Here is a 15777-nt window from a genome sequence, read left to right on the forward strand (position 1 = left end):
TTATGCTGGACACAGTCTGAAGAAATCTAAAGACCTATCACCCCATACATATCAAGACACAAGCACAGAAACTTAAGAGGTTAATAAATCACTTTTAAAAAATATGCTTGTAACCATTAATTTCAAAAAAGTTCGAAAAATCTAAAACAAAAGACATGGAAGCAGATTTTACAAGATGTTGATGTTTTAGCTCTGCTGTTGGAGCAATTGATTTCTAGATGTGACTTATATAGGTGGTTCTATTTTAAATCAAAAAAATTCTTGTGCTTTGTTGTTCTGTCTGTAACTTAGTGCTTTTGCTGCTGCCTGTCTTGGCCAGGTCTCTCTTAAAAAAAGAGGTTTTTAATCCCAATGGGACCAGCCCATTGACTGTATATAGAGTGGACTGAGTGGCTCCGCCATTTATCACAGCATGGATTTGAAGCCAAAATACCCCCGTCACAGGTACAGCCATTGAAGCAGTTGTGCAGCCAGTCTGCTCAGTAGAGACTGTAAGGGATTCTGAGGGAATCTGAGTGGAGCTGGGTGACAAAAATAATAATTATCTTTTTTCTTTCAAGAGTCACTTCCTGACTCTACCTCCTGACATATTTTACAATCCCCCCAAAAAATACACGAGAACAACAGCTGTCAATCATTGTTAGATGTTACGTAAAGCCTCGTTTTTAACCTCGTATAACTAATGAAAACGAAACTTTTCAGAAAAAAGAGGACTTAAATACGAGACGGCCAAATGATATTTTCAAATCACCACAACAATCGGACGTGAGAAACATTTCTATGAGGTGTATTAATTTTTTTAAGTTTGACCACAGCCCATCTGGAATGGCTGGAAAGCCAGATTTTTTTTTAAACTTATACTGCAGCCAGCCACCAGGGGGAGCACTTTTTGTGGCGACCCCACTTCGAGCCGAGCAAGCAGACGTCAATTTTTTTTTTACAGTCTATGTCAAACCTGGTAACACAAAGGTTAAATAAAATCATAGCTGTATCACTGAGCCACTAAAGGATTGTGTGTGTTTACTATTCAAATGTGACAGTGAATGTAATCTGTTGAGCTGCTGAGTTTCTCATGAGCAGACAAGATATATTGATACAAGCTTCATAAAATGCTGGAAAGGCACTTTGTGAAGTGTTTTCAGTAATTCTAGCCATTTGTCAGCCCCATGCAGATCAGACTGTTGATATTGATGTTAGCTTCAGACAAATACCACAGGCAAGACAGTAAATGTAGCTCAAGGGCACTGATTAGCAGACTGAGTGAACATAAAAAAGTGCCAAACAATCACACTGTTTTACAGAGAATACAGAGCAGGGAGGAGAAAATAGCTTTCACTGGAAGAAACAAGTCGAGACAAGAGTTGCAATGAACTCCTTGACTTGTGAGACATTGCTGGATCACACATTAAGCAGCAGCAGTCGTTATGATTCCAGGGATATTTGAGAAAAAGTTCACAGACCCTTCCCGTCATGAGCATCTCATGCCATCAACACTCGCTCATGTCTCCTGTTTAACACCCTCTAACATCTAAAAATACCAACAAAATAAATAGTCTATATTGATATCTTCCAAGCTAATTAAGTTTTATTTATAGCCTTGGTTTTAAAATAAGTACAGAGCGTAAAGCAAGCAGAGGGAGCTCATTTGATTTGAGCAGCAGAATGGAGGCAGTGTTATCACAAATGGCTGCTTTGTGCACCGTGAAAAATGAGCTTTTTCTTCAAGCGTCTCCAGGGAGAGGTCGGTGACCTTCACAATTTTCCCCAAAAACATCAGCAGCTACATGGAGGGGGAACCATGGGGGGGCTATGAAGGGAGACGCCGGTCCTCGTGAGCACAGGGGGTCTGAGTCTACCTGAACAGACCACAAGGAAACCCTTCATGGACCGGCCTCCTCCTGCTTTTATTTACACTTACAAACACATACACACGCTCATGCATCCACACTCACTCACACATGCACACAATGGATGCTTATGCAGCGCTAACTTTAATATGTAAGTGTAATTCTACAGCATGTAATCAAAGAGAAGTGTATGCCTTATGAAATGAGCTTTTTCCAAGCTAAATTAATTCCCTGTGAGTGAGTACACGAATATTCCAGCCTTCTCTCTCTCTCTGTTTTCACCACAGTACATGCAAAGCTGTTTCAACCTCCCCACACTGTTTGTTTGTTTTGCCCCAAAAGGCTCTCCCTGCTGGAAAGAGCTGTGGTACACTCATGTTTATGCTTACCATATTCCATTTCAAACGCATGCAGCTTTTTGCAGTCAATGCTCCAGTGTGGTTGACCTTCTTGATCTCATCTCCAAACAAAACTGCACAAATTTACAATCTCCAGTATTACACACTCCGACTCTGTGAAGATCTGACTCTAAAATCACTGTCCGATTGTGAAGCCTCAGTAAAGAGACACGGATAACATGGAAAATTCTAAATTACATTATTGTTGAGAGGATTTACTGATGTTTAAGCCGTCATTGTGGTTGTCTTTACGTAGACATGTACAGAAATGTGCATGTTTTTTTTACAGGAGCTGGTAGTTTCTCCATGTGTTTGGTGTTGCTCTGTGGCTCAGGTATTTCAGACCATTGATGCAGCGGCAGGCATTGGCTGAGGAAGGTCATCTGCTATGTTGAGAGTAAGAACACACTCATCATGTGTGTAAATTTCAGTATTTATAAGAATATATGTACTCACATCATACTCAGGTATATGTATGTGTGTGCATAAGAGTATATATATGTAAAAGTGTATAAATATTCATTCATTTTCTGAACCGCTTTTCCAGTTCAGGGTCACGGGTGGCTGGAGCCTATCCCAGCTGTCACTGGGCGAGAGGCAGGGTACACCCTGGACTGGTCGCCAGTCAATCACAGGGCTGACACATAGAGACAGACGTGTGTGTGGATGTTTGTATTTTGATCTTCATTCTTCATACGGAATATCTAGGTCCCCAAAAGAAAGAATTTGAACTCTAGGACATTACAAAGTTATAGTACATGACTAAACAAATGAATACATAAAGAAGAAAAGATTTGTAAATCCATGTTTTTCAACTGTCCAATATTAAAATGCCTGCATTCGCTGCCATTGATGTCTATAGACTTGCAACCGTTCACTGGGTCTATAGAAGTACATTATGTTTTTCAGCAGGGGCAGCTTGTCAATCAAAATCATGCTCTATGCAATATGAAGAGAAGATGAGAGATGACAGAGGCACAGCGAGACGCTGCAAGTCAGAAAAGTTCAGGCAGCTCTCGCTCCAACTGAGGATGTCGCAGTAGCTCAAAAAGAAAGAGCGGTGTGATTTTGAGAAAAGACGATGGAGATCATGGAGAGGATCAAAGGATGAAGAGTCCTCTATTCTTAGGTAGATTGGTCGTTAACCAGTGGCAATTGCTCTAAGACTGCAAGGGAAGCTCAGCTTTCCCTAAAATGTCCCCCAAAAAGTGGTGAAATGTTCTGCTGTGTGTACATTTCATTGACAAAATATGGGCTAGAATTCCTTCATCTTTTGTTCAGAATGAGCTACCTATCACAGGTAACCGGCTCGACCTCCTTCTCATTCATCCCCGCAGTGTCTCAGCGCTTTATATAGTCTTTAACACAGTCGGACGCCGAGCGTCTTCTGACTTCAGCGGGGAAGCGTAGAGTGGGTTGTTACTGGTGGGTTGGAAACTGGACAGTTATTGGATAAACGCTGGGCTTTGTCCCACCCATCAGACGCTGAGCGTCTCTGGGGGTCTATAGAAAATATTATTTGGGTCTTCAAAGATCCTTAGATGCTCTAAAAATGGCTGGCAGCCAATGACTTAATCTTGCATTAATTTTTATCACGCATTAATTTGCGGTGTAATTAACGGGTTAAAGTGACAGCCCTATTGAAAACTAATAAAAATGTTGTAAAAAAAAGAAAGGATGCACTCATCAAAATGCAATACCACAAATGGAGATAACTTATTTATCAAATGATAAAAGTTTTGTTTCAAGTTTTCACACTGTGAGACTAGCGTGTTTCCTGTTCAAATTATGAGAAACTACATGAAAATGTGTATCAGATCATGTCACATTGGACTCAGATGACTTACCAGCTCAGTCTTGTTTCCCTTTGTCCATTCTGTTAAAGAATATTCTACTTTGGCCACATTGATATCTTTAAAGTGTCAGTAGTATTCTACAGTTCGGTCTTTTGCCCAGTCTGTGTTGCTGCCCTGTGTCACTCCTACCTTGTCAGTGAGACTGGCTTGTTTGACTGGCACCTGGTCACGGTTCATCTGGCTTGTAGATGGCTGCTCCCGTAGGGCTTTGCTCTCCTCCAGCTCGCTGACTGCAGGGCTCTCACCTGGGAAACAGAGACAGATCACACATACAGAAGTGTCAATCTTCCTTCTTGTGTCATATGATGGCTGATAACTAGCAAAGCAGCTGTGTTGTTTGAACTGCCTGAATTCAGAGCTTGTGGCTGAGTATTCAGAGTCAGGCTTTGGTTCCTACCAGCCGGCTGCTCTGTCAGGTTGCTGGTGATTATCTGGCGTATGCGACTTGTAACAGGTGACATTGTGACGTTGGACTCCTGTCCATCACCTTGAAGGGTGAGGCTTCTGTCTCCAGAGCTGACATCAGAGTGAAGAAGGGACTCCTCCAGCTTCTACAATCATTCCAGTCACACACACACAAAAATCACATGCCCCAAGATTCAATAAAAGACCAAATTCATTAAGAAAGACAGAGAGCACAGTAATATTTTTACTTTTTCTACACTAGAACATCAAAATATATGCTGCAAAGCAACACACAAAAAAGGAGTGTTACATAGCTATGATGTGAACAGATTTGATTCTGGTTTACACTATATAACTAGATCATTAGAATTGATTTGTCACCATGCATGAGACAACTGCTTGTTTTAGTTTAAAATCTTTTAACTGTGCATAGTTGAGGTATCTTTTAATTGGCATATGACACACATTATTTATAGGGCCGGACCCATATGCTTTTTTACTGATACGATTCTTTGATGATATTTGGGGTGCTGGTTCGATTTAAATTTTTGTTCTTCAATAATTCTAATTCTTACAGTTTTTAGTTTGCCTCTTTAACACCAGACCAAGTCAAAGAAGTTGAATAATGATGATGATGTCTACAGACTGTATCTGGAGCCATATTTTCCCACAAAAGGCACATCACATGAGCGTCAGTTTTTAAGATTTAATCACAGGAGCTGATAACTTTTTTCCACCCTGGCTTATCAAAGATTTTGAATGAAGGACTTAAATTAAAAAAAAAAAAAAAAAAAAAAAAAAAAAAAAAAAAAAAAAAAAAAACAATAAGATTTTTGAACAGAAAAACCACAGTTTGAAATGGTTAGACAAAGAAAAAAATCCAAATACTATAATACATCAAATTTTTCTTCCTAATTTTTTAAAAAACTAACTCTGAGTGAAAGATGATTGGAGTGTAGTAAAGAAAGTGGGATATACAAACATCTTTCCATAATAGATAAGATATTGGGTAAAATGTAAATCCATATAGAATTTGGCAATGTAGAAAACAATGAAACCTGATACTTATTTGAAAAGAAGATTAAGGTTTCATCTTAAATGTTGAAAATAATGCAAGGTCCCTGATTTTGAAAAGTGACATGCCCATTTTGGACTTGGTGACAAGCAACACTTTTCTTTTTTCAGGATCTAAAACACAAGTAGACCCTGATTTTCTCAGCATCTGAAACATTTTTTTTTTTTGTTTCAATTAACTGAAACAGAAAATTGAATAGAATTCTATTCTTTTTTTCTGTTACATTGGCAGCCTCCCTTTAAGAACTAGTAAATTTTATTTCCGCTTCTTTTCATGAGTAGGGTAGCTATATATTTGGACATAAGGAGCGTTATATTTCCAGAGATTTGGAGACAACAGAATTGCATAATCCACCCATCACTCGTTAAATTATGATGTGGTGTGAACATTATCCTCTAACCTTATGTTTGAGTCAGACCACCAAGTGTGGGTCTTGGCCTTCCTTCATTGACTGTTCGTCCAGTTTTGAGAAATTCTTGAATAATGTCTTCCATATTTGACTCACAATTGGATCAAAATTTGACCGGGCACACCACAGCTACGCAGTTGATTTTAAAAATGTCGCTCGCTACGTCACTGCGTAGAAGACTGCAGCAACTCGAACCTGTGTGCCCACGTGCGCTCCCTGTCTGCCGCACCTCGCGCTTTTTAATCTGTGGTTTCATCGGATCAGTAATGCTAAATAGTTTAGCAACACAAATATTAGATATGTTTGCATACTATGGAAAACCAGAGCGTATTTTAAAAATGTCTGAAAACATATTATTGGATACGTGAATACAGACAGAAACAGGCACGTGCTGTAAAATATGAATAAAATACCACAGACTGATATTCAGAAATGAAGGAACTAAGCAGAAAACTAAAATTAGAAAAAGAAAAAAAAGAAAAAAGAAAAAGAAAAGCTACTGATAACCTTGCAAACTCCATTTAGGCCCATTGATACCTCTATTTGATTTAAGTGTCAAAACTATCTACTTTTTACATAAATATTTTTACTGCCATTGTAATATGATAGAACCTTTTGATGTGAATATTGGTATAAACAGTGGAGTGAACTTTGACCTGGGATGGGAGGTATAATATAAGAAATATAAAACAATATGATATATTGTTTAAATTAATTTGAAAATTCAATTACAGAAGTTAACTGGATTAATTGTCAAAAAATGCTTCACTTACATATAAATATGAATACATGCCGAGTTACAGGTTAATTTGTATTACTATTCTTAAGTTTTGCATTTCTGAAGACACAAACATAATTTTGGTATGTTTGACGTTTTCTGTAATATTTTACATTTTATACAGACCAATAACATCCAAAGCAAGAATCTGAAGAAGACATAATTTCGTTTCTTTCTTTGTTCAAGGTAAGGTCGTCAAATGAAGTTGCACCTCCTGTAAATATAGACGTGTTTTACTGCACTCCACATTAGTTTGAGCATTACTCACCTGAATCACTGCATCCAGTCTGGGTGAGTGTGCACCTTGCTCCCGGTGTGAACTCATTTAACAACAATATTTGAGCGAACAAGTCACGTTAAAACTTCAACAGTGCCATTTATAAAGAGAGAAACTGTATGAGAAAGTTAGCGGCTTAACCTTCGGATAAAAGACGTCGAATGTTGAGCTAAACACAGTTAAACCCCAACTGGTCGTTTACTAATGACGTATAAGGGGAACTAAAACGGTCAAAAATGTACCCCTGACGGGGGGTTTTAGCAAAGAAAGTTTTGAAGCACCTGCAGGAAAGTTGCTCTCAAATCAGTGCCCGTAACCAAGGTGACCACACACTTCCGGGCCGTTGCCATAGAAATAGAACGCTGGCTTGGGTGTTCCCATGGCAGGACGGGCGACATGACAGATTCCTATGGGTTAATGATCATCAAACACCCCACACATAATCACATTATGTGACTGAAAAGTGTTTTTTAAAGAACACATTTTAATTCATAATACTCACACTTTAACATTTGATACACAAGCATTAATAAAACACTATCCTTTACCATTAACTACAGAGCAGCCTAGCTTAAAAACAGTATCTGAAAAAGTTAAGGAATCACAAGCACCTTTAATCGACCTCATTCACAAAGAAGCCATTTCCCTCCTAAGCCATGCTTAAAAGAGGGAAGCTCAAATGCTGTTGAGATGTCTTCTTGCTATTTTGGAGCTGTTTTAGCTACTCCAAGCTTGATCAGCATCTGAAAAGACAATAAACAGTTAAATTTGAAGGGAGTTTGGGATCTGAAGGAAGATTTAAATTCCACAAAAAAAAAAAAAAAAAAAGTTTTTCTGTTTTACTTTCTTATCCATAGAATTAAATGAAATATAAATTTAGCTAAAATTCAAAGCACTGTCTCTTAATTAAACTGTAGTTCCCATTGTAGTATTCAATTTACACTCTCTCCACTTGAAGCAGCACTAACAGAAGTGAAAGGCCCACAGGTAATAGGGCTGAGTGACAAACTTTTTCAGTCTTGAATACAATACAAAGGAGGAGATATCAACAATGATATGCTCAAAAATATCATTTATACGAGATTTTGCTATTTTTCTTGTCTTTTTGTGAGAGATGATAAATTAATGTTTGGTGTTGGCAACTAACTTGTTTTGCTAAATTCCCTTTATTAAGGGTACTCTTCCTAATTTTATTATCTAATGTCATCAAAAATGTAACAGCTACAACCTTATAAAAGATAAAAGATTCTCCAGGGGTTTTGACACTCAAGAGGTATATGACATTTTTGTAACAGTAAAGTGTCAGAAAGCCAATATCTTTGTTAACAAACTTTACATTCTTTGAAACATGGACAAATTTCTTTCAAATTTTTTGGTATCAATTACTTTTTTTTAGATGTCCATTTTGAGTAGGTGAAATATAATCAAGATTGTATTACTCACAACCTAGAATAATTTCAACTTAAGCATAATTTAAACTTTCCACTTTAAGCGTGACATCAGAGGAAAATGGTCAATGTGTAAATATAATATATAAAACATTGAATATCATCATTTTCAAACATGATATTAAGTATAAATAAGTCAAGTAGCAGCCAAGCAGTGCTCTAAAAACAACCCTGATGATCATGTAACACACTTTTCTAGGACACAATGACACCCAGGGATAAACATGCCATTTACATTGCAACATCAGTATTACAGCAACACGTCTCTGAGAACCCCTTGACCCTGAGTTTAGTTCTGTTGCTTCAGGGGCCATTATGTTGAGTCTATGGGGAAGAGCTCGGGCCATTGGGATGGATCGAGGAAGATGGTGCAGACCCCGCTGTAAAACCAAAGTCTTGGCAGGAAGCACTCCACCTCCCAGGTGTTGGACGCTCGGTTATAAATCTCCACTTCCACCCCGTAGTCCCCCTCCATACCTTTCCAGTGGCCTCCAGTGACAAACAGCTTACCATCTAATGTTACCAGGCCGCCATTCTCGTGGAGCATGTGTAGAAGCTGGACCTGGGGAGGAAAAGTCAACACACAGCTTAAGGTAAAGTAATAGGACAATAAAACAGATTATTTATGCTGTATTTCTTTCAATCTAAAGTCATCCAGGAGTGGTATCTTTACTTACCTTCTGCCATATGTTTGCCACTGGATCATAAGAGTAAACTTTTTTAGTGTTATCAGCAACAAGGTAGATGGTCCCGTCCACACAGACAGAGCGAGGTGAGGACAAATATTTAGGGAGAAAGGGAGAACATATGCTGATCCAGCTGTCTGTAAAGAGAAATCAAGACAAACAAACACCCAGTATATTTACTGTGGCTTTAAATAATTAAGAAAAGAGCATTCTGAATAATCATGTTTAGGGTTTCATGAAGTGTTTGAAATGATAATAAGAAAAAAGAAGGACTTTTAGTCAAGAGTGTAAATTTGGCAGAAACACATTGATCATCACTGATTAAAAGAAACAAATTACAATCAAACACATTTCATATTAAGCTTCTAGAACATGTTGGATAAAATGTAAACTCCCAGTACCTCACAAATATTGTGGAAATTCCAAAACATACATGTCATACATGACTAAGGTCCTGGGAACTACTTCTCAAGGACTTGAAAGGTTCCTTCAATACCTGAAATGTTTTTCCAATGCTAGCTTTAACTCTTCTTCTGTGTCAAAAGGTCCCTGAGCCTTTGGTACAACTTTTTGTGGGAAACCTACTCTTGAATTTTTTTCCAAAACAACATATACGAGTAACAAACCGGTATTTCATAAAATACCACAAAAAGCAAGGAAACCTAGTTTAAAGCTATGGTCTACGATTCAGAAGCTTGCTTATTATCAATAACACTGTTCATGAGGCCGTTATGGTCCGATGGTCCAATCTACACAATTTAAAAAGCAAAAAGAATGAAAAATCCATTCAGTACATCATCTACAAAACTACATAATATTTGACCAATCCAAACTGCTGTTCCCCTCATTTCGGGTTTGTGCGTGAGTCCATCCAATCCCCTGTCTCCCCTGCTCCCCATCCATGGTCCCTCCTCGTCCTTCCCCTCTACCCCTCTCACGTCAGCTAGCTGGTCAGCTACTGAAGCGTCATGGAGCCAGAGAAGACTGAAACCAGGAAGCTGTTACCGTTACCCTCCACAGGGATGGGAAGAAAATGAAAAAGTTCCGAGGAAAAGGCTGAAGCAAGGAAGACTTATGAGCGATACAGGTGCCAACAGAGACTGAATATTGGAGAAATGTACGACCGGTGGAAAAAGCTGCAGAGGGATTGGGGACTGAAGACTGAGGCTGAGACAGCTGAGTTTCTGTTGAACAGGTAATGACTTTGTTTACCACAGTGGGAGATGTCAGCTGAGTAACTCTGGTTAGTCTGTGCCTGTACTGGCTAATGACTGAACGCTGCTGGTTGGAACGGGTTGGCTCTGTCAATAGCTTTTAGCATAAGTTAGCCACGCATCTTTAGCATTGTATACTGAGCTGGTGAAGACACGGCGAGGAAGGTAAAGCCTCGCCCACAGTCGGCTCCGCTCTGATCAGCTGGCAGTGGCAACGCCAGAGCCACTTCGTCCCGCTAATTTATGGTTTTGATCGCGCCAGTCCAAATGAAAAAGCTACCACTGTGTGTTACAAGGAGGATGACTGTCATGGTTGTTACATTTTCTGCTGGCCGGCTTGCTCTTTTGGAGGGGGCGTGTTGTTAGGAGGCGAGGTAGGGTGATATGAGCTGGGGGGCGGGATCTTGGAACACGGAGGGGAGGGGTGAGTGAGGTGGAAGGCTGTGTTTTTCAAATGTGTCTCATCAGCCAAACTGGGTTTGAGATCGTAGACCATAGCTTTAACTGACACTCAAAAGAAGTGTAGAGAAGATTTGAGGTCTGTATTCTTCTTAGCCTTACCTATAACAGGGTTGTAACACTGCATGGCTAAAGCATTGTATTTCACGGCACATGACCCAATCACATAGAGCTTTCCATGACACGCTGTGGCAGTGAAATTTGTCACATATTTGAGGGCAGGGCACGTCAAGGTCCAGGTGTCGCTGTAGGGGTCGTAATGCTCCACCTCTACTCGATCTGCTGTTGTTCCTACAGGAGAAAAGTTAGGTAATAGAGATGATTTGGGTCATTGTGTCCTTAATGTAAACAGTCACTCTATTTTAAAGAAGCATGTAGCTATAGTTCAAGACGGTTTACTGATAAAGTGAGATACCATGAGCTCAAGCTGCGGATCAAGAGCCACATATACTACTGTGTTATTTTCATACCTCCAATCACGTAAATCTCCCCGTTGAGGGTTGCTGATGTGTGGTTAGTCCGAGGCCGGAGCATGGGTGCCACAGTTACCCACCTCCCCTCTCTTGTGATGTACTTCCAGGTCTCTGTGGTGGACCAAGTGTTGGTATTTGAACCTCGTGATCCCCCTGTCAGGCAGATAAAAAGCACTCTGTCAAAAAGTCTGTCTTACATTCCTCACAAGAGAAAACTAATGACTTCTGTTCAGAATCGTTTATCATCACTTGTTTTTCATTCCCTCTTTCTCTTTATCCATTTCAGAGAGTTGCGTGGTGAACTCACCTGTGACGTACACATCATTGTTCAGGGACACCATGGAGTAACCCCACTTGTTGGGGTTGGGGAAATTAGGGAGCTCATGCCACTGCTCTGCAAAGACAAAGAGAAGAGAGTTCATGTTGGAGCACCATTCAAGAAGTACGGTGGATAAAAAGGCTTCACACAGGCAAAAATATGAGAGCCTGGCACAGGGAAGACAGACTAGAGAAGAAAGGTATTCTTGTAGTTTGGCATTCTAGGAATGAAGTTGAAATTTCAAAAATAACTTTTAGCTTTCAGGACAAAGGATGCCAGGAGTAAGAAGAAGAAAGTGGAGAAGAATGTTTCTTTATGCCTACATAGAATAAATTTTACTTTATTCATGACTTTTAAATTAATCTCAACAAACCATAAGATGACAGCCAAGTTTATTATATGGTCAGCATTAAATTGAGAAATAAGCATGGATTCCTGATGGCTGATGTCAGTCAACAGGCACAATATCACCTGATACGTTGGTGCACCGCTAATGAAAACTGAAGCTCTTGAGGAAGTTTAGCCTGAAGACTAAATTCTGTAAATGTATTTCATCATCCAATTATACATGTATACACACAGACACACACACAGACACACACACAGACACAGACACACAGACACACACACACACACACACACACACACACATATATATATATATATATATATATATATATATATATATATATATATATATATAGGTGTATATCCTCCTTCAGCTTATTTTATTTATTTTTTGCATGCAACCCTCAATCTCAACATCTCCATCTTTTTAAACACACACAACAACTGGAGACGTCATAGACTGTTAAAAGAAATGGACGTCATCTTCCTCAGCTTGAAGTGAAGATGCCACAAAAACTGCTCCCCCTGGTCAATGGCTGCAGTATGGGTCAAAAAAAAATCCATCTCCCCAGTCATCTCAGATGGGCTGTGGTCAAACTATAGGAAATTACTACACCTTGTAGAAATGTTTCTCATGTCTGATTGTTGTGGTGATTTGAAGATATCATTTGGCTGTCTTGTATTCAGGTCTCCTTTTTTTTTTTTAAGTTTTGCTTTCATTAGTTATAAGAGGTAAAAAAAAAAACGAGACTTTACTTCACAATAATTGGCAGCTGCTGTACTTGTGTATTTTTTCCGGGGATTGTAAAATATGTCAGGAGGTAGATACAAGAAGAGATTAGACTCTGTCAAGAAAAAAAGCATTATTATTTTTGTCAACCGGCTTCACTCAGATTCACTCATGGACTCTGGCTGCACAAAGGCAGCCAATGGCTGCGCCTGTGACTGCGGTATTTTGGCTTCAAAACCAAACAATGGTAAATGGCAGAGCCACATTATCTGTTCTTTATACAGTCTATGGGGGACACTGGGGAGAAGTTTGACACATCCTGATAGCATCATATCAGAGCTGATTTTTTAAGTATAACATTTAGAGGCCTTTTATCAAACTAAGAGATCAGACCAGGAAAAGATTTCATAACAAATGTTTGCTCCCAGAAGACTCAAAACACGTTTTTACTTGTGTGTGTGTTGTAGAAGGCACAGTTCCTCTGCAGCAGTCTTTGCAGTCTTGGGTCTCTTTCCTCATCTTCATCTGAGTCTTCATCGTCTGTATCATCCAGAGAGCGACCTCCCATGACAAACAGCACCTCTTGCAGATTTGGCTGTGGACTCTGAGCGTCGAGTCTGTCCATGAGCTCTGGCGAGGACTCCCTTTTCTTAAAAGTGAAAGTCATGATTGTTTTAGGAAATATACTCAAATTGTACAAACAAGAAGAAGAGAAGAGGGAAAAAGAGGAGGAGAAGGAAACCTGAACTCACTGACCTCTCTCTGAGTTTTCTCCACAGCCTCTCTGCAGCTGGGAGACGCCTGCACCAGGCCGTCCTTCAGCAGGGAGTCAGACAGGTAGTCCAGACTGAGCAGACAGAGACGGGACAGGGTGAGGAGTTCAGGAAGGTGGCAGAGCCGGGACTCTGGGTGGTGCCTGACCCACTTCAGGATGGCCTCCACACGGGTGACCTCTGACCTGATTTGTAGCCCCTCATCTGACAGGCAGTTAACCAATCTGTCTTTTTCCAGCAGCAGAAACTCCTCACCTTGTTGCACAGCCTCAAAGTTCTCCAAGAGGAAGGCCCACGCTTTGGCCATCACCTCAGGACAGCCATGAATCGCCCCAAACTCCAGGATCCCCAGGCAATTTGTAGCATCAATCTGGTGCTGAAGGTATCTGCTGCACACGGCTCTCACCGTCTGGAACTGCAGCTGGCTGGAGGTGCAGATCAGACCCTCCACATTGCTCTGGTTAATGGTCAGTTTGCCTGTGTAGGCGAAGTCCAGCAAGCAGCTGAGTATATCTGGATCAACATCCTGAAGCTCCACACGCGCAGCAATGCTCTCCACAAAGTCCCCTGAGAACATGCAGCGGAAATATGTGCTGCAGAGGGCTAACACGCCGCGGTGACAGGGGAAGTCCCGACCTCCAGCGCTCAGGGTTACATCGACGAGTTTGGGGTGAGAGCAGAGAGAGCGCAGGCCCTCGAGGATGCTCTGAGGATGAGAGGAGAGACAGAAGTCCAGGTCGTCCACGTTGCGTACCATGGTTGATTACAGTCCAAATGTAGCCCAGATCTTCTTTTAGCGGGGCTGGTCCAAAGATAAGTTTGTTCACCTGCAAATAAAGAGAAAACATATTGTTATGAAAAAAATCCTGACAGGGGAATCTTTGTAAATAAAAACATTTGTAGAGGTATGAAATCTCTTTCTTTTCTTTTTCAAAAAACTCTTCGTAGAACATTCGTACTTGGTACTACATGTCACTGAGAATCAATCTGAGCACATTACAGCCATGCTTACTGTAGTAAAGCCGAGTAAGCAGCTAGCTGGATCCATCAGTGTCACACAGAGCAGCTGCTCTGATTGGCTGGAGTGGAGTGGGTCATTTTTCTTATTTAAGAAATTGGCCTTGAAAAGTATGCATATTTTAACATGAATTGTATTAAAAATGTTGTCACAAATTCTAAAGCAGATATTCTATTTTTGTTTCATTTCAGCATCCCTTCAAGTTTGGGACTTCACCTTTAAAACCAGTTTTACATAAGTCAAAGAGAATGTGATCTTAACTTCTAAACAGTATCACACAACATAACTGGAGAAAAAGTAATATTACATAAGGGCATTCAACAGGAATCTAATGGGTAGGAAATTTAAATAACACCAATGAAATACTTTTTACATTTTAACAAATTATGACACCCCTATCTGTAACAGTTGTCCTAACAGAGGCTGAACTTTCTCAGGTCTCTTTCTTTCAGTAACATTAACAACATTGAGCAGAAAAACTTCACGCTTTTTTTTATCGATGTAGTAAGAAGAAGACTTTGACTGCCATGACGCCAAGTGATGGCTTCCCTGTCACTGTTGTGCACTTGATAGTAAAGAACTTGAACTCAGATAACATGGTCTACAGGAACAGTTTGTCCTGTATTACTTAACTAAAAGCTGACTCGTGGCAAACTCAGATGTGTTTTTGCATGAGAGACACAATGAAAAAGCTTCAAAGGGAATTAAAAAGAGATCATGATGTACTGAGAGTCATTAAGTTCAGGAATAAGGAGTACACTTCCCCTCAGTGACGTTTCCCATTTGAGTGAAAATCAATAAGTGTCTTTTAAAGATCGGCTTATTTCTCCAGAGTGGCATCACCGTGTCGTAACAATGACTACAAAGTACTCCTGGCCTCTGATCAGAGTGATTCACTGTTAGAGTAACTCTAATCTCATCTGAAGCCAACAATAACTACATTTCTCTGTCATCAAATACTTAGTAACCAAAAACACACACTCACCACAGAGGCAGAGAATGGAAATAAAGGATCATCCTTCCAGTTAGAAAGCTGTTTGAAGCTGATCAACATGGAGTGGGCAGCATGGTGGAAAAGCTTTTGCCAAGTCACTGGGACGGGCTGCCTGTCTCTCAGTTATTTTTAGGACACGCTGTGACGCCTCGCTGAAGGCAGATTCCAAACAACAAGCATGGGACACACAGCTGCTGTTACACACACATAGCTCGCATTTTATCAACAGGCCTGCAAAGTTAGCCAAGTGAATGAAAGAGTGGGTTTCTT

The 15777-nt window shown here is 40.1% G+C and overlaps 2 protein-coding genes across 2 annotated transcripts in view; both read right to left on the bottom strand.

The window, feature by feature from the left end:
• Positions 1-7349, bottom strand: part of crocc2 (ciliary rootlet coiled-coil, rootletin family member 2) — a 49776-nt gene extending 42427 nt beyond the window's left edge. The window contains exons 1-3 of the mRNA XM_074668359.1: positions 7037-7349; positions 4499-4652; positions 4231-4346 (exon numbers count right to left, since the gene is read on the bottom strand). Coding sequence (XP_074524460.1) covers positions 4231-4346; positions 4499-4652; positions 7037-7093 — 327 coding nt within the window. The 5' untranslated portion in view covers positions 7094-7349. The remainder of the gene's footprint in view (positions 1-4230; positions 4347-4498; positions 4653-7036) is intronic.
• Positions 7350-8806: 1457 nt separating this feature from the next.
• On the bottom strand, positions 8807-15643 carry klhl30 (kelch-like family member 30). Its single transcript, XM_074668567.1, has 8 exons — positions 15499-15643; positions 13479-14322; positions 13173-13371; positions 11633-11719; positions 11323-11478; positions 10955-11143; positions 9171-9316; positions 8807-9055 (listed from the first exon to the last, which is right to left on the bottom strand). The coding sequence occupies exons 2-8, from the start codon at positions 14250-14252 to the stop codon at positions 8807-8809; spliced, it is 1800 nt and encodes a 599-aa protein (XP_074524668.1). The 5' UTR covers positions 14253-14322; positions 15499-15643.
• Positions 15644-15777: the final 134 nt, after the last annotated feature.

Source organism: Halichoeres trimaculatus, unplaced genomic scaffold (genome assembly GCF_033239565.1).
Source record: "Halichoeres trimaculatus isolate MK-OKI-2021-1 unplaced genomic scaffold, fHalTri1.1 fHalTri1_scaffold_4, whole genome shotgun sequence".
Lineage (NCBI taxonomy): Eukaryota > Metazoa > Chordata > Actinopteri > Labriformes > Labridae > Halichoeres > Halichoeres trimaculatus.